We start from the raw sequence: 21,321 nt of genomic DNA on the forward strand, positions 1-21,321 counted from the left end.
ATTGTAAATCAGGAAAAAAAATATCTAGACTATGAAACAAGTTCTCTATACCTTATTCAGCAGGAATTTACTCTTCTGCAAAGCTACACAGGCACACAGGAACCAACAGTCTCCCAAGATTCCTTGCTTCACCTGCACATCCTGCAGATTGCTTGAAAATAACCGAGGAGTAGAGCAAATGTCCTGCAGTTAAAAGAAAGGAGGGTGAAGTTGAATGTTGCTTGACAGTCTAAGGAAGTTTATGATTTGGAAAACTGGAGGGCACAGAGACCTCCCTCAAAATAAGAAAGATTTACCTCTTATATTTCCTCTTTAGACTCAGCCCAAGCCAGCAATAACAAAATGTCTTGTGGCTTTTTGCAGGTACTTTATGAGAGGTAAAACTTGTCCTTATATAGATTTTACAGCACAAACACCATCACTGAGCGCAACCGCATCAGAAGAGCCAATAAGTGAAAGACAACTGAATTCACCAGTTCCTTGCAAGGTTTGTGACCAACTGGGATAGAAGAGATGCCATCCACTTTGCACTGCACACCCCAATTGCCAAGAATCACCAAACTCGTATGATAGAAAAAGCTTTTCTAGGGCAAATAAATATGGATTGCTTGCTAGCAGAAGAGATTACTACAGATGTAGAGTCTTGAACTACTCGATCGGACAGTGAGCTTTTAAAATGGTTCTTCTCTTACCTGCAAGCACTGGGAATTAACCTATCAGCCCTCCTTAGTAATCTAGGCACAACATATAAAACAAAGCTGCTCAGTGGGCTCTATGAAATCTTTTGTTTGTTAATTGCTCCATCTGTGTTCTACAACCAGCCCGGATATAGGGCAGCAAAGCAATAAAACTAAAGGCAATGTACTTTTTCCACTACGTTACGTTTTTATAGCCTTATTCTTTTCCACACCCAGAACCATGTGAGTTGGATGGGATCTTTAAAGGCCATCTGGTCCAACCTCCTGCACTGTACAGGGACACCTACAGCTTCATCAGGTGCTCAGAGCCCCATCCAGTCTGACTCTGGGTGTCTCCAGGGATGGAGCACCCCCACCTCTGTGCAATCCGTGCCAGTGAATCATCACCCTTATCATAAACAACCTTATTTCTTATTCCCAACAAAAATGTCCCCTCGTTTAGTTTCAAACCATTTCCTCTTGTCCTGTAACAGCAGATGCTGCACAGTTTTTCCTCAGCAACAGCAAAGGAATCAATACAAACACAACAGCCTGGATCCCTTCAAGACAGTTATATAATATACTGAAAAAAATGAGAATGATGTAGATATTCAACTTGATACGTGAATAATTTGCACAAGGAATTATATTTTATAGAATCAAAGGTTGGTCTGGGTTGAAAAGGACGACAATGGTCATCTAGTTTCAACCTCCCTGCTATATATATGCAGGGTCACCAACCACCAGCCCAGGCTGCCCAGAGCCACATCCAGCCTGGCCTTGAATGCATCCAGGGATGGGGCATCCACAGCCTCCTTAGGCAACCTGTTCCAGTGCATCACCACCCTCTGGGCGAAAGACTTCCACTTAATATCTCACCTAAACCTCCCTGTCTTAGTTTAAAACCATTCTCCCTCGTCCCATCACTATTCACCCTTGTAAACAGCCACTCCCCCTCCTCCTACAATACAATACCCCAAATTCTGCTGGCACCGTGGAATCCCAATATGGAATTCCTGCTACATGCACAAGCTCACAACTCACCTGAGGTCTCAACCACGATATCTCACCCCTGAACTGGGCGAGTGGGGTGCAGGAATCAAAGAATATGGAGGTGTCGCTGGCTGGGAACGCAGGGTCTGTGTACAGCTCCCTCCTCGCCGTCAGCTGCTTTTTCTCTCCCAGCATTTTCAACGCAATCCCAAGCTGCTCTGCCGGCTATTCCTAAGACTCCGTTTCCAAGCATCGCCCTAGAATGTAAACATTCCAGCGTTACAATGAGGATTGCAACCGAGAAACCATGAAGCGTAAGTGTTAATACCCAGCAATGGAAAGCTCTCTCTTGTTTCCTGGGTGGGAACAGCGAGGAGGCCTCAGCTCCCCCCACCCCCTCCTCACACAGCCCCTCTCGCCCCCCTTCCCCTCCTCATACCGCCCCCCACCCCCTCCTCTCACATCCCCCCGTCCTCTCCTCTCACATCCCCCCACCCCCTCCTCTCACATCCCCCGTCCCCTCCTCTCACATCCCCTCTCGCCCCCCGCCCCTCACCGCAGGGCAGGCCTTGCCGCCATGCCCGGAGCGGCCGTTCCCGCAGCAACACCGGCCACCTCCGCCTCTCTCCACCCTCTCAGCCCAGAGGTAACGGTTGGAGGCGGCGACCAATGAGAAGACGGAAAAAGGGGCACGTGATATCGGCTCCGCCAATCCGGTGCCGGCTGGTGGGCTGTGCTGGCCGGCCGCTCGTCCCCTCAGGGTGGGCCTTCCCTTGTCACCTCAGCCCTGTCACCTCAGGGCACGGGCTGGGCCCTCCCTGCTGCTTATAGTCATGTTAGGGCTCCAGCCCCACAAGCTGACCCAGAAACACCCCCAGGCCTACTGTAAGAATGTCATCCACATAAAGACTTCCCACAGCTCAGCTTTGTCCATTCAGGCACCGACACAACGGGCGGGCGGTAAGAATAAGGGCCCCACTTGTCTGCTCCTCACAGCTGCAAAGGCACAGACAGGATGGGGTTCTGCTGGGAGAATGGGCCTCTGTTTGAGGAACAGGGAGGATCTCAGCCCTCTGAGTTCACCCTGCCTGCTTTCTTCATGCTACAGCCATCACAGAACTGCATAGATGTAATTAAATCAAAGCTCTCATTGCTTTCTGGAATGGTGTGATTGCTACCTGGAACAGTGTGATAACTACACATAGATCTGTATTTATCATGCTGTTATCTCTGTCTTCTGAAAGTTATGCTGGGCTGTGAAACACCTGACATGCTTCTCTCATGCAATGTTGGCAGCAGGCAGTCAAATGGATCCATTATACAGCTGCCAATGTGATGCCCTATTGACCCACAGCCCTCTGAGAGAAAAGCAGCCATTTTCTCTGTTGTCTCTTGGCAATCCTGCTGGATTAAACTGTTCCTAAAGGCAGAAACGTGGGTCTATCTAGATAACAACTCTTAGACTGTTGTAAGACAACCTGACACTTTTTGTCTTACTTGATGCAGGTGCTTTATATTTCCTCCAGAAAAGCAGACGCCAATAGGCTGAGTCCAGTTGCTATGGAAATGCAGAGTTAAGAGGGATTTGCATCCAGTAAAACAGCCATGCAAATAAAGCCTACCCTTTGACAAGGTATCTTCATGATTTCCCCCTCTACCCCCCCCCCCCCCCCAGTTCTGGGGCTGAATCAATTTCTCACCCACCTCTGCTGTTCATTTTCAATTGCAGGTGGTTCAAGGTCAGGGAGACCACTGGAAGGGATCTGAGTGTATGTGCAGTTTGGAAATTCCAACACATGTAAGTCCTCTAAATTACACAGAGAAACTCTTCCAATCCTTTGGATCCTGCTAGCAGGCTTAGGAACGCACAGGCTTAGACACTGCAATGCTACTAAGCTGACAGTGGCTCCTGCTGTGTCAGAGCCATGGCGCGGAATGTCCTACTGCTGCTTAAGGGAGATTTTGGAGAGAGGATTTGAGTTTTATGCTCAGAGCCTTTTTCCATACCACACGAGACTGGTAGCACACTGCTCTCCTCAGCTCCTGGGAAGACAGACTCAGTCTTCTTCCATAAAGACAGCAAGGCAGAGGAGACAGAGCACAGCTCCAAACTTCAATGCTGGCTACCACAGCACACAGCAAGGCAGCACAAGGTGCCAGAATTAAAGCAAGAAGCTGATGCTTCCCTAAGTTAGAAGTGCATATACTTAAGATCTAGGATAACCTCAAATTTTCAGCAATTTGATGTCACTTAAATTGGGTCCTCCCAAGAGAAAAATCTTCTGTCTCAGAAGGTTGTGGTTTGATAAATCTCATCCTGTGGTTTTAGTACACAAAGTCTGATGTTCTGGCCATAATAATGACTTCAAGCTGTTATCAGCCTGTAACAAAATGTGTGAAAGCAAATGTCATGTGATAACTATCGAATACGTTACATTCTTTCTGGACAAATCCAAGCAGGGGGAACAGACTGAAGATGTGCACTTGATTGAAAGCAAACTGTGCAGTAAGCAAGCTTACTTACTATAGGCAAACAAAGTCCTGTGCCATCCAGAAAGGGCAATGGCCAAGGTCAGTTTGTGTGAGACCATGAGAAAACTTGGGTTAAATGAGAACATTTGGGATGTTGCTCTTGGTTAATGGAGTGCACAGCTGGGATCCTGTAATAACCTACAGCAGCAAACTGATTGATATCAGCTTAACAGAGTCATTTGTGTTGCTAACAGGAGTTATATTTACATTAACCCACGTGGCAATGAAATGCTAAAAAGTTAGCAAGAACCCATTTTATTACAGTGTTTGGCTATTCAGAGTTTTTCCACACCTGATACTGCCAGACCCCACTTCACTCTGCTCAAGGCTGCAAAGACATCAATTAATAGCTTTCATTGTTTAAAGTGAGGAAAATAACCCTATCTCTTGGCATCTGCTTAAATACAACTGCTTTGCTGTACTAATTTTACTTTAACAGATAAGAAATGAGCCCAGCATAGATAAGGCAATAATAGTTGCTATTTAATCTCAGCCTAATTTGCCGTTCGACGTCAAGTCTACTACAAATCAAGATAAAAAGTTGTCTGAAGCATTAATTTATTTCATGTCAACAAAAGGAAGGCTTAGCTCCAAAAACTTGCTTCCAATTTTTTCTCTTCCAAATAAAAATACACTCCCAACTCCCGGGAGGAGCAAAAGTACCTGAAGTAAGACAAACAGAATATTTAATACTCAACAAACCCTGCTGCTTCTCTGTGTTTCAGAGAAGCTGTTGTATGAAAATAGCCCTCTGATGTGTTCTCACAGGGATGGGAGCAGAAATACTAACTTAAATTTCATATTGTTCAATCACAAAACGGTCAGTTAGATCCAAGCAACATTTCCCTGCTCGAATTCATGCCCACACAAACACACAGCTGAGCTGATGTCAGCTGCAGTAACAACAGGTAATATTCCCTTTTATTTTTGCCACCACTCCAGCCTTGTGCCGTGCAGCTTTTAAACAGCTTTCCAACCCCCTACACACTGTACTCCAGGACAAAACAAAGACAACATACCAAGTCAGTTCTTCCATGTGTCCATAACAAGGACACTGAAAAAATGCCCCAAAAGGCTAAATTTGTCACAAAGCGTAGTTTAATTTGACAATCATCATAAGGCATCCGTGTAAATTAAGAACTCCCACCAGGGTCACATTCATTCTCCCACAAAATAAAACGTGTTTAAACAGAGGCCTGGGATTCCAAAGGATGCTCGTGGTCACTGCCTGGGCCAGGCTGCCACCACCCACAGGGGGGAGGTCCAGGAAACACAGCACCAGCAGTGCAACTCAGGAACTGGAAAGTCAGCTCGCACAAATCTCTTTCATGAGAGCAACAGACAAAAAGAAAAGGAAAGAGATCTGTACAGAAAACGTCATTCTCTGTCCCTTCTGGGAAAACAAGACAGAACGGAAAAGGTAACCCATTTACCAAGCAGAGAGCAGAGCTTGGAGCTCAGAAGCCCAGCGATGCTGATGGCTCGTTCTGAAAACTAATGAAGCACTAAGGAGGCCTGAGTTCATTATTGCTTCATCCCAGTTCAGCCCAGGCTAAGGCTATGGTGAAGTCCAAATTAATTTAAAGCCAGAAAACGCAGATCCGGTAACAGCACCTAAGTCCCCATCCGCACATGGGTGTAAACAGATTCTTTTGGTGAATAGAAATCTCCCAAATTTCCCCTCTCCCTGTGCTATGCAGATCCCCATAGCAGTGCTAGAATTTATATAATAGATTCTGTCACATCTTCTTTAGCTGAGCATCTGCAAAGTGTTTCATTTTGTATTCACGCTCATCCTCTACCCTGCTGATACATCAACTCAGAGAAGTTCGCCGGGAGCTCACCAGGAGGCACACAGTTGGCTGCATCTAAAAGAACGTGGCACAGAGTCTATGAATCATCACCTGCACTGTGTAATACCCAGCCATGCTCTGCCCTCAGCGCTTCAGAACCAAACAGCACCAGGCTCTCCATCCTGCATGCCTGGCCAGAGATAGAGAAACAGCATGCTGTGTAAACAAAATGGCACCTGGCCACCACCATGAGTCAGAAAACAGACTCAAGTTAAATGGGGCTTCATATCAAGGAAGAGTGCTGCCCTCGGATTACTGTATGATGGGGGCAACTGTTAGAGGCAAATATTATTCAAGGCAGTACAATTTGAGACTGGGTATCTCTGGGGCTGACTTACAGGCCCACCATATGCTGGGGCTCTTCTAAAACATATAAGGGTCCTGTTAATTCTTCCGAAAAGGACAGAACAGAAAAACAGTGTATGCAATGAACACACATGCAAGACAATACGAAAGCTTGCAGTCAAAACAGATAAAAAGGTTTAGGCATCCAGTTTGTACCAAAACAGATGGATGGCAATTGGGCACCTAATTTTACTTAGTGAAAATTCGAGTCTAAACATTTCCTTATTGCTTGTCCCACTGAGTGCAAAGGGAAAAGTGAGGGGTTAACCACAAAAAGATTTCAAATCCATCATAAGGTTTCCCTGCTCTTCTTTATATATATAAAAGCATATATATATAAAGCATTATTATTCTTTAGCCACCTGGAGTAGGGGGATGAGAAAAACAGGAGCTATTTCATTTCTTAGTTATCTGTGCATTAGTCCCCTCCTTCCCATGTGATGATACCTCTCTCTGTCACAGTAAGAGTGTGACATGAAAATGTATCTACTGCCACTGAGAATTCCCGGGTCTCTGCAAAATTTCAGCCCAACTATCAGGATAACGGCAGTCTGACACACATACACTCCCCAGCAACATACACACAGCAAGTAGGACATGCCTCAGTGGCCTCAGATGGAAGAAAACAATTAAATAACCTTAGAGAAACCAACCAGATGAGCCTCGGGAAAGAGAACTACCCATATTCCCTGCAAAGGCAACCACAAAGGAGTCCATGCGCAGCACAAACCAAATCCAAATATCCGTCCCACGGCTGAAGGAGATCTCTGAAGCCTGGTGGCGTCACACACTGGATACTTGAAGGCACATTTCCTACGTGTTTTGGAAGAGAAATCCAGTTACAACAACACACTGCAGCTGCAGGGCTGAGGGAAAGGAGGCGACACTTGGCATCTCTGATCCTGTCCCCACGTTCAAGCTCTGTGGCTGGTGTGAGCTGGTGATCTAAGCAGACACATTAACATCCCTGAGTGAAATGGCACCGTTGGTGGCCTCTGAGACTTTGTCCTCGAGCACCATTGCTGGTGTGTCTGCAGTGCCTGCTGTAGTGTCTATGGCAGGAAGCGGATTTAAGCCCTGTGATAAAATCTGTTGGATGGTTTTCCTCAAGTTGGGGTGCAGCTGGTTTTGGGTCTGGTAAAAAATTTCTAAGGCAAAAGACTTGAGCGTGCCAGTGCAAAGGTCCTCATAAAGTGGAATTGTGTACATCCGAGACATCTGCAAAGAAAGGAAAACTGGATAATATCACTCCAGTAAAAGTCGAGAGGTTCAGCTCTCCTACAAGTATATTCCAAGAGACCTCAAGGAATCCAGGCTGAAGACGAGCAACACATTTCTTCAAAAGATGAAAAGTCTCAAGTTTAATGCAAAGTTTCATGTGAGTGATAATCAAAACCCACTTGTTCTCTATGACTGAGCTACTTCACACAAATAACAGAGCCATTTACAAGGCCAAGGAAAGAAGGCCACAGAGAACACATGCATTAACCTTTTGCTCCTGCATAATAACAAACACTGAAAGGAATCGTGTGAGCCCTAGCTTTGTCTGAAGGGTACGTATTCAAACAATCCCATGATTTAGTATCATAAAAAACTCTTCTCTGGAAACACTGGGGCTGCCACAAAGCAATGCAAAGACGCACTGGGCTGAGCTGGGACAAGGATATTGAGTTAGGCTGGAAAAGCACAGACTATCCGCAGGCATTTCAAATTCCATCTGCCCATTCCTCCCCACCGCTAGCAAGTGAGCCGTGCTCGGCCCCTTCGCTACACACCTGGTCTACACTTGGCCAGGAAGCAGAAGTTCCAAGGTCTTTCACGTCGCATGTCTCATGCACATGTCTCATGCACTGAGAGGTGCAGTGATTTTAATCCAGCAGTTAGTACCTGGTTTTCCAAGAAGCGACGGACTTTGTAAAGGTCTGGGTAATAGTCATTGCGGACTACAATCTGCAACCAGCGGATGCGGATTTCTGCGTTCATGGAGTCCAGCTGAGAGGAGTAACACTCCGAAAGCTTTTTTATCACTTCTGAAAAGAGCACATACACAGAGAAAGGGAAATAACAACTATGACCCGTTTTGTCAAGTTTGGAGGTCACCAGAAAATGAGCGATAGCACCAAGGCAGAGCAGGGCTATTTAGAATTCAATTTGTCATTCCAGGAATACTTTTCTACTGTCCTTACAGAGTACTCACCATGGCGCAGTGGTGAACCATCCAGCAATCTGTCCAAGAAGAGCACAGTTTGGAACGTTCTCCATTTAGTGAGGTCAGCGCTGCTGGCAGCAGCATCAGAATCCAGAGGCTCAGTGGTCCAGAGTTTGAAGAGCGTCTCCACCGGTCTGGTCAGGCTGGATCCCTGAGATAAGTCTGGCTCAGCTAACGGAGGTCCTGTAGCATTGAGCCAACGTTCAAACTCCAGTCCTGGAATGAGGAGCACCAAAAATGTCGAGCAGGAGTCTCTGCGGATGGCTTGGCTGCCTCAAGGCTCAGGACTGCTTCTAGCACAGTTAAGAGAGGTTCTAACAGTAGCAAATCAGACCAACCCATAGTTACAGTGATACAACAGTCTTAGTCTCATCAAGCCTGCACTCCATCTGGAACAGGAACAGCAACATCTCTGCCAAATTTAACTGTGATTCTTCCAGAGCTCAGTGTTAGTGAGTAAATAAAAGACAAACATATGTGCTCATCAGGCAGACCGGCTAAAAAGTATCTATGATCAGATTCATGTTCTAATATCAGATCTCACACACTTCTCTTTTGTTGAATTTTGAGGAACACTGGAAAACATGAAGCACATTCTCCCCAGTAAAAATAAGAGAGAGGACTGCCTAGACCCATCCTCACCCATTTGCTTATAGAATTGATAACTAAATCCAGAACACACTGATCACTCTGCAGTGTGAAAGATGAGCTAATGAGAAAGTTAACCAAGGGCCACTCAGATGATCAGTGCCAAAATGGTCAGCAACTTACAACGTTCTTATCCACCACAACAGAGGGGGTAACAGTAAGACAAGACAACCTATTTGTACCATAGATAGATATGGCTGTTGTCAAAGTGTTTTGTTTCCCTCGACCTTAGGATTGGCTCGTGCATCTTGTAAGCCAAGTACAAAATGTACCATCCGGACTTGTTAGTTTTGACAGCTAACCAAGTAAACTGCATCCTACCTGCTTTGCTCTCAACACATTGCTCTTTCAAATCTGGAAAAAAATTCAGGAAGGAATCCAGAAGATCTTGAGCCACAACACTGGTGAATTTGTACTTCTCAATGTAGGCCTGAAACAGAGAAAGGGATAAATAACAGTTAGGAAAGCGGCAACTCTTAATCTCCAGCAGAACGTATGTGTATGCACACTAACTCTGAGGAAGGAGTCAAAGCGTCCTGGATCACCACACAGCTGGGACAGGTAGTAAACAAAGCAGTAGCCTTTCTCATAGGTGAAGAGGTTCATTAAATTACTAGGATTTACACCTGGAAAAAAAAAAAAAAAAAGATGATGTTATAAGACACTGTGCAACAAGAACACTGATTTCCAACTAGTCAAAATGCAAAGACACCCCATAGATCTCAGAGTCAAGATGCAGTGACTTAAAAACAGAACAAGCCTGTGTCAGTACATGTAATTTACTGCAGTAAAATAACAGAAGCAATCTAAGTGTCCAACTCACACTGCACATTTTCAAATATAACAATATAAAGCAAGCAATACTAAGCTCCTTTTCTGAGACCTCCAACAGTCTTCTATTCAGCTCCAATATCTCCACACGCATTTGGGTTTGATATATCGTCTAGACTGAAGACTGCTTAACACCTCCAGCAATGATGACAGAACTAGAGAGCTATCAATCCTGCACTCCGTATCTCACTCAAGGGATAATCAAACAGCCTTCACCAGCATATGGCTCACTGAAGGGGAGACCAAGTACTCATCTGTATATGTATTCATAAAGATGAGTAAAACCATTTTGAAAACAAAGTCAGTGCAAGTCTTCTTGCTTTCTATTAGACTGCTTTACACACAAGTGTTTTGTTTTTCTTTCTTTTCTAAAGGGCATTTGAAATTACATCACTTTGGTCTACATTCCTACAGTGATGTGTGTGCATTTTGAACAATGGCTTCAGCCAAATGAAATACCTGGCTCCAGTTTAACCTGAAGCTTGCTGACCGGGTTGTCTTCTCCAAGGAGCTTCATCTGTCTATGGAGAGCATCAAGGCGGAACGCAGTCTCCAAGCACGTGAAAGCAGCTCCTGCCCAAGAAACAACATGTTAGTTGTGGGCCAATGGCTGCAGAACTAGCACAGGTACTAAATAAAGGTGACTGAAGATATGAGACAGTAACAACAAAAGAGAATCTCAGTAGTGTAATATCGGAATTTGAGTACAGGTTCCTTGCAATTCCTTGCAGTTGATAACAATGCATGATACAAGACATCCCACTCCGTAGGACCTCTCTTACAGCTGCAGCTGGGTACACTGCTCTTTTAACTGCAATGTAGAACTCTATGCTTCATACCAGACTTGCCAGTGTAATGCAGCTCTTTAAGGCATCTTTCCTATGCCTCTGCAGATGTGCAACACTGTGGAAAAGAGATTCCCAGATGCAGAGGTTAAATATCTAGGACCATTAAGGTCTTGGTTTTCTTTTGCAAGTCCTCAAGAATAGTGCTTGTTACATAGATACAAGCACAGTGTCTCATTGTATACACAGGAATCTGATACAAAGTAAATGAGAATTAAGGACCAGGACACATCTGGAAGACAGAAGAATCTGTACTGGGTGGATGAAACAAGAAGAAAACAAGAACCCTGCAGAATAACAAGTGCTTAGGGCAATTACTTCAAGCTGTAAGCAGGGAGGAGAATTAAGCAAGATCCAAGAGGTGCGGTGGTCACTGGGCTCCAATTTCTGTAAACAATGTCATTACAAAAATGCCTTTTTATTAAGTGCAGAAGATATGCCAGAAATGATGTCAGAAATGGCAAGATTTAGATCAGAAGTTTGCTCTTGATATAAAGCAGAACACAAAAAGAGCTTATTACAGAGTGGCATGGAGAAAAGCATTGCTTAGTTTGCTGAAGTGCTTCTTGAAACAACCAGCCCTGAATTCCAAGAGAACACAAATGAGGACCTTGCCTTATGTCAGAGACACAGCCTCAAATGGGACACAAAGCAGTTCTTCTGAACAATTCATATTGCTGCCGTACAGAATACGACGTGAGGCACTAGAAAGTCCTAACACCACTGAGAATCACTCAACATAAAGCAGCTTACATAAAACACAGTAATGACTCCATAGGTGCTTTCCCTCAAATTTCATTATCATCATCTCCAAAAACAATAGACATGACTAAAAATTAACGTGCTCTCCTAAGCACACTTGCTGCCAGCATTTCCAGGAAGATGAAACAGAACAAAATCATTTCCACAGGACACATGAAAATACACATAGTGCAAGCTTTTAAGAACATAATGGGACAAACTAGAGAAACATACACTTCTATTACTCATTTCAATTACTAAACTGAAAGGCAATAGGAATGATTTACTGCTTATATTTGCTATAGATGGTACCATACAGTTGACCTGTTAATTTCACTGATGCAAGCAGCTAAAGTAGAGCTCTGCAATCCTACAAGAAGCCTCTGGAGCTTAGCAGACAGCTACATAGTTGTGTCTGTTGCATTTGATAATGGCTACTATCCTCATTCCTTCCCACAGTAGATAACTACCAACTGACCAGGTATAGACAGACTGTAAGCACCCAGGATGCTCCAAGCAGAGTTTGGGACTGCTCATGTTCCACAACAACAGCAACAACAACTAAAATAACCCAGCTCCCAACACATCCTCGAGCTCCCAAGGAAACAGATCTCAATTGTTGGTTCGACACATCACAAGGAAAAGCCTCTCTTACCATAGGTCTCAGTGGTGATCCGGCGCTGCGCGTACGTGGCCAGCCCTTCACTCAGCCACATCTCCTCCCATGTAGCGTTGGTGACCGCGTTTCCAAACCAGCTGTGGGCAACTTCATGAATGACATCAATGATTAAAAACTCATCGCTCTCCAGAATGGAAGAAATGATGAAAGTCAGGCATGGGTTTTCCATGGCAACAATAGGGAAGGATGGAGGAAGAAAAACAATGTCATATCTAAAATTAAAGGGAGAGAAAGAGTACAGCAGTAAATTACAGCTATTTCAGAAGACACACAGAAACATACATGTGTATTTTTCCCCCTTACACAAAGCTCTTCTAAGAGATCTTGAAACTTCAGGAGCAAATCTCTAGATCACTGGTACCTACTTCTGATCTGGGAATTCCTTGGCCAAAGAGCTGCTCATGCTTGGACGTAAGGCTGGAAGCCTGCAGCTGTAGCATGCCCTGCCCTTCCCAGAAGCATCACACTCCTTTCACACATACAAACTCACCACAAGTTGTGCATCTGACCACCAGAACCATGATCTTTACATACACTGCCCACATACACATGCAGATCTTTATGACTCCCCCAGAGGCTCCCAGGAAACAGATGCCAGGATTCTCTTTTAAGACACAGTCAAGATTAACTTCAGAAAATATTAGTGTTGGTGCTATGGTTCCAAGTCCATAATGAACCATTTCAGCATTTTCAGGCATAATGCAAAAAACATAAAGCAACAAGACAACATCTTTGATTCTCAGGGAAGGCCAACTGTTCAGAACCCCCACTGCTCACCATACCAGCAAAGTACCGCCATGCTCCCATGGTCCTCATTCTCATTATCTTGTTCCCATCACACATTCCCGGGAGACCTATGAAACTCACCTTCCCCAAATATATGGGCCATACAGGCTCTCTGCAGCAGTCAACCAGCGCTCAACCATGCCAGAAAGCTTGCTGATGGCAGTTGGCAGCAGGCAGGGCTCTGCCCACACTCTGCTCCTGTCAGAAAGCACAAAACATCAGGTGATACTTCAACAAACGGAGTTATCTCTCAGAAATAACAGCCTGCTTCCACAGCACATGTCCACAAATGGTCATAGTGCTAAAAGGCTTCAGCCTTCTTTAGGCCAAGCTGCAAACCTTACCTTGGACCTATATCTGCGTGTATAAGGTCTCCTGCCACCAGGGCCACGAGGTAGGCAGGAACTGGATATTCCATGTAGAATTGATACACTCCTTCGTCTTCTAGGAAGGTGCTTTGAGTGGCGCTCATCAACACCTGCATGCCCGCTGGAGCCTGGAAGACCAACATCGTAACACCAGCGGATGGGATGAGTAAGGCTGAAGGACTACAGCACAGATCTCTCTGCTTCAGATGTACGGTAACGCATGCAGCTTTTTCATACCGTTAAATATCATAAGGAACATTTAATGTTAAATATACACACATACATACAACGTAACTACAGTTTTGCAATTAAGGGCAGCTAAGCCCTCCATAACTAGACCAATTTGTCACTGACCTTGACAGTGGCCGAATAGGTGCATTTCACTGCTGGTGTGTCAAAGCAGGGGAAGAAGGAGCGGTTACACACCGAATGGCCCTGCGTGAAGACAAATGGCTTGGTGTTGCCGTACGTCAGCTCTGGGTCCAGCCACCAGATCTGTTGAAGCATTGAGAGAAGAAGTGAGGGAAAAGGATCGAGTCTGAACAGTCTGAGAGCAAAACCTCAAAATCAAGAGGATGCAACACGAATGGGAATAGCAGAGGTCACGTAGTACAAGCAAAAACCAACACAAAACAGAGGCTGAACAGTGTACACAGTGTTATCTCCGACCCTGACACTGCCCTCCCAGCTGCAGCACCAGTGATTCTGACACTACGCAGAATGAGTCAGCGTATGGCACAAATATCTGTGGTCAATGGCACCAGAGGCTGCTTCATATGGAGCGGATAAGGAAGTTCTGAGTGGCCACAAGAACCCCACAACACCGAGTGGGTCAACTTTCATATCAAACAGTAAACAAATGGTGAGTCAGACCCTCAGCAGATCATCAGAGCTCACTAAGAAGCATACAAAGAAGGGCAGTTATTTGCCTGTTGGGTTTTCCCTTTTTAAGTGCCATGTTTGTGCTTTCACGCACTCCCTGCCTCTAACTTGGAAGCACAGAAACAATTTCAAAGAAGTATTTCCTTGTAACCCTAGAGCTCAGGAGCTGATTTTTATTTGCAATAAAGTGAGAACTGCCTGAAGTCCTGGGAGCAGTCAGGCACAAGGAATAAAGCTTCTGAGTCTGCTGCATTCTCAGATCAAAGTAGCCAATAAATCTGAATTTGGGGAATAGCAGTTAGTGCCCACACTCCTTCAGCTCTTGTTTTCAAGAGAAAGACATGAAGAGCTCACAGAGAGAAGCTGGGGTGCTCCCTCTGCTCTATTTTAATGGCATATTGCAGTTCTGCCTCCTACTGACCTCTGTGTTTTGAAAGGCAAAGGCTTCCCCTTTCTCCCTTTGCCCTTTGAGGTTACTCTTTACCTTCTTCCCTTGCCTTCAGACCCTCCTCTGATGCCAATGTGTTCCTCTCCCAAATCACCCACTGGGGACAGGCACAAGGGACAGAAATGAAGCATACAGCTGTTTCTGAAGGGAATTAGGGACAAATGCCTCATTAAAACTCAGTTTGAAGACAAAGCTTCTCAACAGAACACACAAGTGCAGTGCTCTAACCCAGGTAACAGCACTCTAATGACACAGGGAGGAGGCTCAGAAAGTCACTTCTTCAGGATGTGCCCCAATGTCAGCATAGGAAGGTGAGACCAACAACCCATCACAGCAGCCTTGGAGCAGAGGCTCACCTTGAGAAGGCCAGGTTCCCTTTGTTTTCTGAGGCCAACAAAGCACACGGAGAGATAAGACACTGCCAGAACTAAGCCACAGCCCCAGAATAGGATGGAAGAGAGGCTGACAGCAAGGACTGCGGAGCAGATAGATAAGGGGAAGCGTCCCAACCAGCACAGGAAGAAAACACAAGCAGGAAACAAAGTAGAGCTCAGAAAGTAATGCCTGTTTACAAGGAGCTCCAAGAATCTACAACACTTTCTCTTCAATGTGCTTCCCTTTCTGTGACGTTACATTGAGGTTAAATGAAGCAGCGGCCCCACAGGCCAAAAGGAAAAAGTCTGCAGAGAATGAAGTATTTTTTTCCCCTGTTTCCCAACGTCTGCAGCTACGCAATCCTCCGCCTCTCTTTCCAGATGCACTTGGAACAATGATTAAAGTTATCCTCAAACAATATAAATAGATCTGCAATATAAATAGAGCGGCCGTGCCGCTGGACAGGGCTGGGGATGAGGAACAGAGGCTGCAGCCCAGAAAGGAGAGCGAACAGCAGCATGTGGGGGCAGGGAGCTGGGCCACCATGGGGCACATGGGGGCATCACCAAATCCCAACCGCGCTCCGCTGAGGAAACACACGTGACAGCATCACAATCTGGCAAGCGACAAAAGTAAACAGCTGAACCTCTTCCAATGTTAAAGTCTTTCCATGTTTCCACCTGCATTATTGATGGAGGAGAGCAGTGGTGCCACAGCCAGTGGCCAGCAGTGACTGCTTACAGAACACGCTGTGCAGCCGGGACATGGGGGCTGTGATGGGGCAAAGACCCCAACAGTGAGTCACGAAAGACCAGGAAAACTCGACTGGATCGCCAGGGAAGTTCCCAGCACTGCCCCCTTTTGCTTGATCACAGCGACAAGGAAACGCTCTCGCTTTTACACCAGCACAGAGCAGGGTTTGCACTGAAGGTTGTCATGGAAAGAAAACAGCGCTGTGTTGAGATGAGCGCTGCCAAAGTGGAGGTGTGGCACAGCGGGTCAGAAACAGGCGTGGATTTTTCCCTCTGGGACAAGAGAACAAAAACACGATGAAAGAATCTCTGCGGGGCTGAGAGGTCAGAGTGAGGAGCTGCTGCCTTCCCTACACACCTGCAGCAGGGGATGCATGGCACTGAGCAAAGCCTTGCTCCTGAGCAGAGGATACGACGCATGAATGCACAGCTCCCTGCAGAAGGCAGGTTGAAGCTCCTCTCCCAGCATCCATCACACAACCAAAAGCATCGGCTCCTCACTCCAGAGTAAGGCCGTGGAAAACAGAACTTTCCTAAGAGAGGTGTGATGCTGCAAAGCTACTTTGCCCATAGAGAGCAAAGGGAGCGCACCGAAATGCATTGGTACTGTGTGTGCATGAGGTCATTGTTCCACATATGGGGTTACTCACCGCTATTAACACACAGTGCAAGGCTGGACAGGTGCTGACAGACAGCATGACAATAGCAGCGCATGACTCCGCAGCTAAAAAGACAGTCCAGCAAACCCGAGCAGCGTGAAGGGCTGCAGCAGGTGCTGCTTGGGGACAAGCATTTTGCTGGCCAAAACCTGCAGTGCTGGACACACACAGCACTATGTGGGAGCGTGCCTGCTCCTGCTTCACAGCACCACTGGGAAAGGGCAGCGTGGCCCTGCTCCACAACCAGCAACAGCTCCACCACCGGGTCTTGCAGCTCCGTTTCAGCTCGTGTTGGATCAAATGGGAGCGAGGTGAACTGTAGGAATGGATAAAGCACCCGGCTCCCAGCATCCCCACACATGGGTGGAAAGGATGGATGGTGGCAGGACTCTGCACACAGCAGGACAGGCCGCCCCTTGGCATCGGCACTGGGGAATCCCAGCAGGAGCCCAAAATAAAGCCACTCGTTCGAGAGGAGCGAAGTGCGTTATCACCTACGGAAGGAGCTACGGCTCAGCCGGGCTGAGAGCGATTACAGGGCACGGCAACAGCCAATGAGCTTCAAAGCCTCCCTGCCATAAATACAGCGCCGAGCAGACAAAACACGCCGGTTTCTTTAGGAAACCATCGTGGTTTTAAAGACCATCGACCCATCCGCAGTGACCGAGGCCCTCAGTGCCACAGCTCCACCGCTCTGAACGCCTCCAGAGACGGTGACACCCCCCTGCAGCCCGTGTCGGTGCAGCTCCGCTCTTTTGGAGGAGAAACAGTCGCTAACATCCAACCCGAACCCGCCCTGGCACAACCTCAGCCCGTCCGCCCCATGCTCCGGGGCTCTCCCAGGCCGCTCCTCCCTCCCCACGGTCCCGCGGGGATCCCCCGTACTCACGGCGGGGCCGTCGGCCGTGGTGTAGCGAACGATGACCTGGAAGGGCTGGTGCGGCTGCAGGGCGGCGGGCAGCGACAGCGTCAGGGCCGAGCCGTAGTCGGTGAAGGGATCCACGCGGAATCCCAGCGGGCAGGAGGCGGCGGGCGGCCGGGAGAACCGCGGCAGCGGCGGCTCCGCCAGCGGTGGGTGCCCGGCGGGCGGCTCCGAGGGCGGCGCGGCGATGCAGGGAGCAGAGAGGAACGTGGCGGTGCAGGGCGCGGCGGCGGCGGAGCACGGAGGCGGCGGAGGAGCGCAGGGAGGCGGCGGGGGAGGAGGGGGCGGCGGGGCCGGGGCGGCAGAGGAGGAGGAGGAGGAGGAGGCGGCTTCGGCGGGGGAGAAGGCGAAGGAGCAGGGGGCTTCCCCCGGCGGGGCGCGGCGGAAGGCGGCCGAGAGGACGCGCAGAGCCGGGTGCACGTCCAGCACCAAGGCGCAGGGCTGCGGGCGCAGGGCGCACAGCTCCAGCACCAGGCAGCCCGCCAGCGCCCGCGCCTCGGGGCGCAGCTCCAGCCCCAGGTGCAGGTGGCGCAGGGCGAAGAGCTGCGAGCTGGAGGCCGACGCCACGTCCGGAGGCGGCGGGTCGGGAGGAGGAGGCGGAGGGGCCGGCGGAGCCTCCGGGCCGCCCGCGGAGCCTTTGCGGCAGCAGCACAGGCCGGGCGGCCGCGGGGCCGGAGCCGCCATGGAGCGGCGGAGGAGGAGAGGAGGCGGCCGCTATGTGAAATCCATGGGCGGGCTGCGAGGGAGGGAGGGAGGGAGGCCCCGGCGACCGAGGGAGCTGCCGGGGCGGGGAGGGGAAGGGAGCGAAGGGAGAGCGGGGCACGGCCCGGAACAGGCCGGGGGGGCGTGGGATGGGATGGGATGAGTTGGACCGCCCTGCTCCGTCCCGCTCCGCCCACCGCCTGCGCGCGCACACGCGCCGCCGATCCGTCGGGTGCGCGCAGCGAGAATCGGGAACGGCGCCGTGTGAGCGGAGGGACGGTCGGGAACGGCCGGAACCGCTTCAGTGACACACGAACCTTTATTGTGTGCTTGGCGAACACCCGCAGCGCACGTTCCCAAGGCCCCCCGAGCCTCACTGACAGCGCAGCGCTTCTCATCGCACCGACACGGCACGGCACGGCACGGCTCGGCTCAGCCGCAATAGCGCCCTACGCCCCGCAGGGTGAGCCCGGCCCGGCGCTGCGGCCGCACGGAGCACGTTGTGATGAGCGCTCACAGCCACACGCAGTGCAGCCGCAGCACAGCAGCACTACAGATACCGCCATCTCCCCATCATGTTCTTCAGACACAGCTTCAGGGAGCGCTTCTGTCCTCCCCTCGTTTTTCTCTACACACTCTTGTTGTAAGCCACTTTCTGCACTCACCCTTTCCTCCCAGCGCCTCAGCCCCCATCCACTCACAGCAAAGTCTCCATAGGTGCTCAGTCTGGCACAGCTTCAGGGCCCGACCTCAGATGTAATTAAGCCCATCGCAGCGCAGAGCGAGGCCATGGGGAGGCTTTAGGAGCCTCCTACCTCCATTTTGTTTGACGTCCCCAGCGAGTGGTAACTGCGCTAACCAGACAAGCAGGAACGTGCTCTAAGAGTTTCTAACCTTAGGACAATGAATCAGGATCCGTCTCACTCACTGCACAGAACGGATGCAATTCCCAAGGCCCTCGCAGCAAACCTGAAAGCTGTCTTAGGTCCATCCCTCTCAAGCTGTTACATCCCTCTCAAGCTGTACATCTGTCGCTCTCGGATCACGTTCACCAATTCAGGAGAGCACAAGGGGCAAACAGCAGCTTGGTGCAATGAATCCTGAGCGCAGCTCCCCCTCACAGCTATGCTAATGTTAGTTAGCACCTCCTGAAGAGAGCAGCCTCACTTCGCCTCCCCTCCAGCTGTGCCTTCCTGTCTCCTTTGTACAGCATTCCTGATTTTGGAGGCTGAGCTTCCTGCACTTTAGCTCTCTGGGTCACTGCTGGGCTAGGCAAGAGCCAGGGCTGGCATCGGGAAAGCTGAAGGGACTCCCAGCCTGAAAGAAGAAGGAGGACAAGGTCAGTGGCAGCCTTAGGCCACTTGGTGTTCTCTCTCCCCCTTAAAAAGTATTCAGACTTCAAGCAATGCTGTTTTAAGCGCAGCCATCTTCAGGTCGCAGACTGAGCTCTGTGAACAGCACGACGTTACCTGCTGTACCGGCAGGTAGAAATGCTCATTGCTGAGACTCTCAAAACAAAACACTTAAGTCAATCAAATGTACAAAACCCAAAATAGTTTTTTTTTATTTCCTTTTCAGATTTTTGCCTCGGCGAGACATTCTGCAAACATGCTAAGGCTACAAAATGCCCAAGTCGACAAAGACATGCAACGCTGACCACTCGATAAGTCACGGCTATTACAGGAGCGACCATGCCCACCTGGGCCACAGGTCCCTTGGGACGGGGATGGCATACAGTGATCGTGGCAACGCACTACACAGGCCCTAGTAACCTGAGGTAGGTCTCTTCACAGTAATGAAACAACATCCTACACCAGTGTTCCATCCCAATCAGCAGGAACCCCATTGAAGTTCCAGTAGAGGTGGAGTGGGGGGGGCTGTTCCCTTAACAAGTGTGCAATAAAGAAATGGGACATATTGATGTTGTTTAAGTATACGTGAGCGGGACAAAGAGTTAGTGTTACTCGTGCCGGTGAAAGCCAACCTAAACCTCTGAGGAGTGTTAGCAGCTTCAAGATACAGGAGTCAGTCAGCTGGAGCAACTTGGGAAAGGCTTTCCTGCCAGCATAATGGTCGGAACCTTAGGGTTAATTTGTTACAGATCATTCCATAAACAGTTACATTCTGGTTGCGTTAGATCAGCGAAGCAGAAAGAGCATAAACCCTGCTGATACAGTGAGAAATACTGCATCAGGACACTGAGAAAATACCAGGCCTTAATGTGACCCAGAAGTGGTTTTGCACTCAGGAGGTCACTACAAACCCTGCTTTGGGAAAGCATTATGGCAAGCAGCAGCCGCTGCCGCAGTGAACATTAGCAATGCTCCAAATAGCTTTGATAAGTTACAATGCAATAGAGTTACACCACAGTGCTCTTCTTCCCTGTGCTAGACGACAATGATGTGACAATAAAGGACACTATTGCAAAGCTTCACTTCCACTCAGACACGCAGAAAATCTGGCACTAGGAAAAGACAACTGTAAGAGACAAAATGGCGTCTGATACAGCCCGGTAACAAAGCCAGATCTCCGGTACCATAAACTGTACAAAAATGATAGAAAAGAATATGCACTGTTATTAATACAGTGCTTATTTTAATATAAAATAAACAGCTTACATTTCCACTGTAAATATAGGCTATATACAGAATTATGTATAGATATAGCTACATGTATAAAGCTTCATTATAGGCCTCTGATACATTTATAACTATGGCTCCCTGAGCCATTTGTAGAGTGCATTTAATAACAAAAAACAAATTAGTAACGTGATTAATGGAATAAATACAGTAATAAAAACATGAGGAATTCTGACACGGGTTTAAAAAATCTCTGGCTTGACGTACTGTGCTAAAAAATAAAAGATGAAAAGGCAATAAATCTGCTTGGAGGAGGAGGGAGAGCTGGCCCTGCCACAGGCAGGGAGTGGAGCTCTCCAAGATTAAAGTGACTTTGCCCTGAATTTTAGCCCTTGACAGCGACCTTGTTCTCTGCAGCAGCAAACATAGCATAGAAGCGCGAGTTCTCATTGGCCAGAAGGGCAGACGGCGTGTCGAATTCCACTACCTAAAAAC

At 48.2% G+C, this 21,321-nt stretch overlaps 4 protein-coding genes and 1 long non-coding RNA gene across 20 annotated transcripts in view; 2 read left to right on the top strand and 3 right to left on the bottom strand.

Annotated features, from left to right (window-relative positions):
* Positions 1–2,289, bottom strand: part of CAPN10 (calpain 10) — an 11,119-nt gene extending 8,830 nt beyond the window's left edge. For both annotated transcript variants that reach the window (XR_014933592.1, XM_015871577.3), the window contains exons 1-3: positions 2,227–2,289; positions 1,722–1,927; positions 52–183 (exon numbers count right to left, since the gene is read on the bottom strand). Coding sequence is in view for 1 of the 2 variants with exons in the window: in XM_015871577.3 (XP_015727063.2) it covers positions 52–183; positions 1,722–1,865 (276 nt within the window). In the remaining variant the exon portion in view is untranslated. The remainder of the gene's footprint in view (positions 1–51; positions 184–1,721; positions 1,928–2,226) is intronic.
* Positions 1,945–10,548, top strand: LOC107318143 (uncharacterized). 3 transcript variants are annotated; one of them, XR_004308337.2, is made up of 4 exons: positions 2,389–2,630; positions 3,177–3,303; positions 3,400–3,468; positions 10,463–10,548. It is a non-coding gene; the product is annotated as an uncharacterized LOC107318143 (long non-coding RNA). The 3 variants fall into 3 exon arrangements; XR_014933596.1 differs by lacking the exons at positions 2,389–2,630; positions 10,463–10,548 and adding an exon at positions 1,945–1,984 and having other exon boundaries at positions 3,400–6,121; XR_014933595.1 differs by lacking the exon at positions 10,463–10,548 and having other exon boundaries at positions 3,400–6,121.
* RNPEPL1 (arginyl aminopeptidase like 1) lies at positions 3,100–18,448 on the bottom strand. Of its 9 annotated transcripts, none has more exons than XM_085513635.1 (11): positions 17,513–18,448; positions 13,862–14,002; positions 13,484–13,635; positions 13,221–13,337; positions 12,330–12,565; positions 10,548–10,661; positions 9,771–9,883; positions 9,579–9,687; positions 8,598–8,825; positions 8,288–8,430; positions 3,100–3,228 (listed from the first exon to the last, which is right to left on the bottom strand). In XM_085513635.1, the coding sequence occupies exons 1-11, from the start codon at positions 18,227–18,229 to the stop codon at positions 3,115–3,117; spliced, it is 2,184 nt and encodes a 727-aa protein (XP_085369761.1). In that variant the 5' UTR covers positions 18,230–18,448; the 3' UTR covers positions 3,100–3,114. The 9 variants fall into 9 exon arrangements, 4 of the variants coding, with proteins under 4 accessions (XP_085369761.1, XP_085369762.1, XP_015727062.2 ...); XR_014933589.1 differs by having other exon boundaries at positions 3,182–3,228; positions 8,176–8,430; XR_014933588.1 differs by lacking the exon at positions 3,100–3,228 and adding an exon at positions 4,744–7,213 and having other exon boundaries at positions 8,176–8,430.
* LOC146758864 (uncharacterized) lies at positions 13,593–20,252 on the top strand. 2 transcript variants are annotated; one of them, XR_014933594.1, is made up of 2 exons: positions 13,593–13,720; positions 19,826–20,252. XR_014933594.1 is itself a non-coding variant. In XM_085513644.1 (2 exons), the coding sequence occupies exon 1, from the start codon at positions 18,407–18,409 to the stop codon at positions 18,962–18,964; it is 558 nt and encodes a 185-aa protein (XP_085369770.1). In that variant the 5' UTR covers positions 18,405–18,406; the 3' UTR covers positions 18,965–19,586; positions 19,826–20,252. The 2 variants fall into 2 exon arrangements, 1 of the variants encoding a protein (XP_085369770.1); XM_085513644.1 differs by lacking the exon at positions 13,593–13,720 and adding an exon at positions 18,405–19,586.
* ABCC5 (ATP binding cassette subfamily C member 5) overlaps positions 18,548–21,321 on the bottom strand; it is a 35,044-nt gene continuing 32,270 nt past the window's right edge. For 2 of the 4 annotated variants that reach the window (XM_015871569.3, XM_015871571.3), the window contains exons 30-31: positions 21,230–21,313; positions 18,548–19,564 (exon numbers count right to left, since the gene is read on the bottom strand). In XM_015871569.3, coding sequence (XP_015727055.2) covers positions 19,505–19,564; positions 21,230–21,313 — 144 coding nt within the window. In that variant the 3' untranslated portion in view covers positions 18,548–19,504. Of the gene's footprint in view, positions 19,565–19,786; positions 21,314–21,321 lie in introns of those variants that run through there. The other 2 variants (XM_085513634.1, XM_085513633.1) reach the window with 2 other exon arrangements.

This window comes from Coturnix japonica, chromosome 12 (genome assembly GCF_054131305.1).
Source record: "Coturnix japonica strain WE chromosome 12, WE-NBRP24, whole genome shotgun sequence".
NCBI lineage: Eukaryota > Metazoa > Chordata > Aves > Galliformes > Phasianidae > Coturnix > Coturnix japonica.

Bases quoted from the DNA above. Each gene is read 5' to 3' on its own strand.
- RNPEPL1 (XM_015871576.3), bottom strand. From the start codon at position 18,229: ATGGCGGCTCCGGCCCCGCGGCCGCCCGGCCTGTGCTGCTGCCGCAAA. The intron at 9,688-9,770 runs GTTAGTGTGCAT...TCTCTGTTTCAG, and splicing joins GCTTTGACTCCTTCCTCAGA to GCCTACATTGAGAAGTACAA. The intron at 8,431-8,597 runs GTGAGTACTCTG...TGCTCTTTTCAG, and splicing joins TGGTTCACCACTGCGCCATG to AAGTGATAAAAAAGCTTTCG.
- LOC146758864 (XM_085513644.1), top strand. From the start codon at position 18,407: ATGAGTTGGACCGCCCTGCTCCGTCCCGCTCCGCCCACCGCCTGCGCG.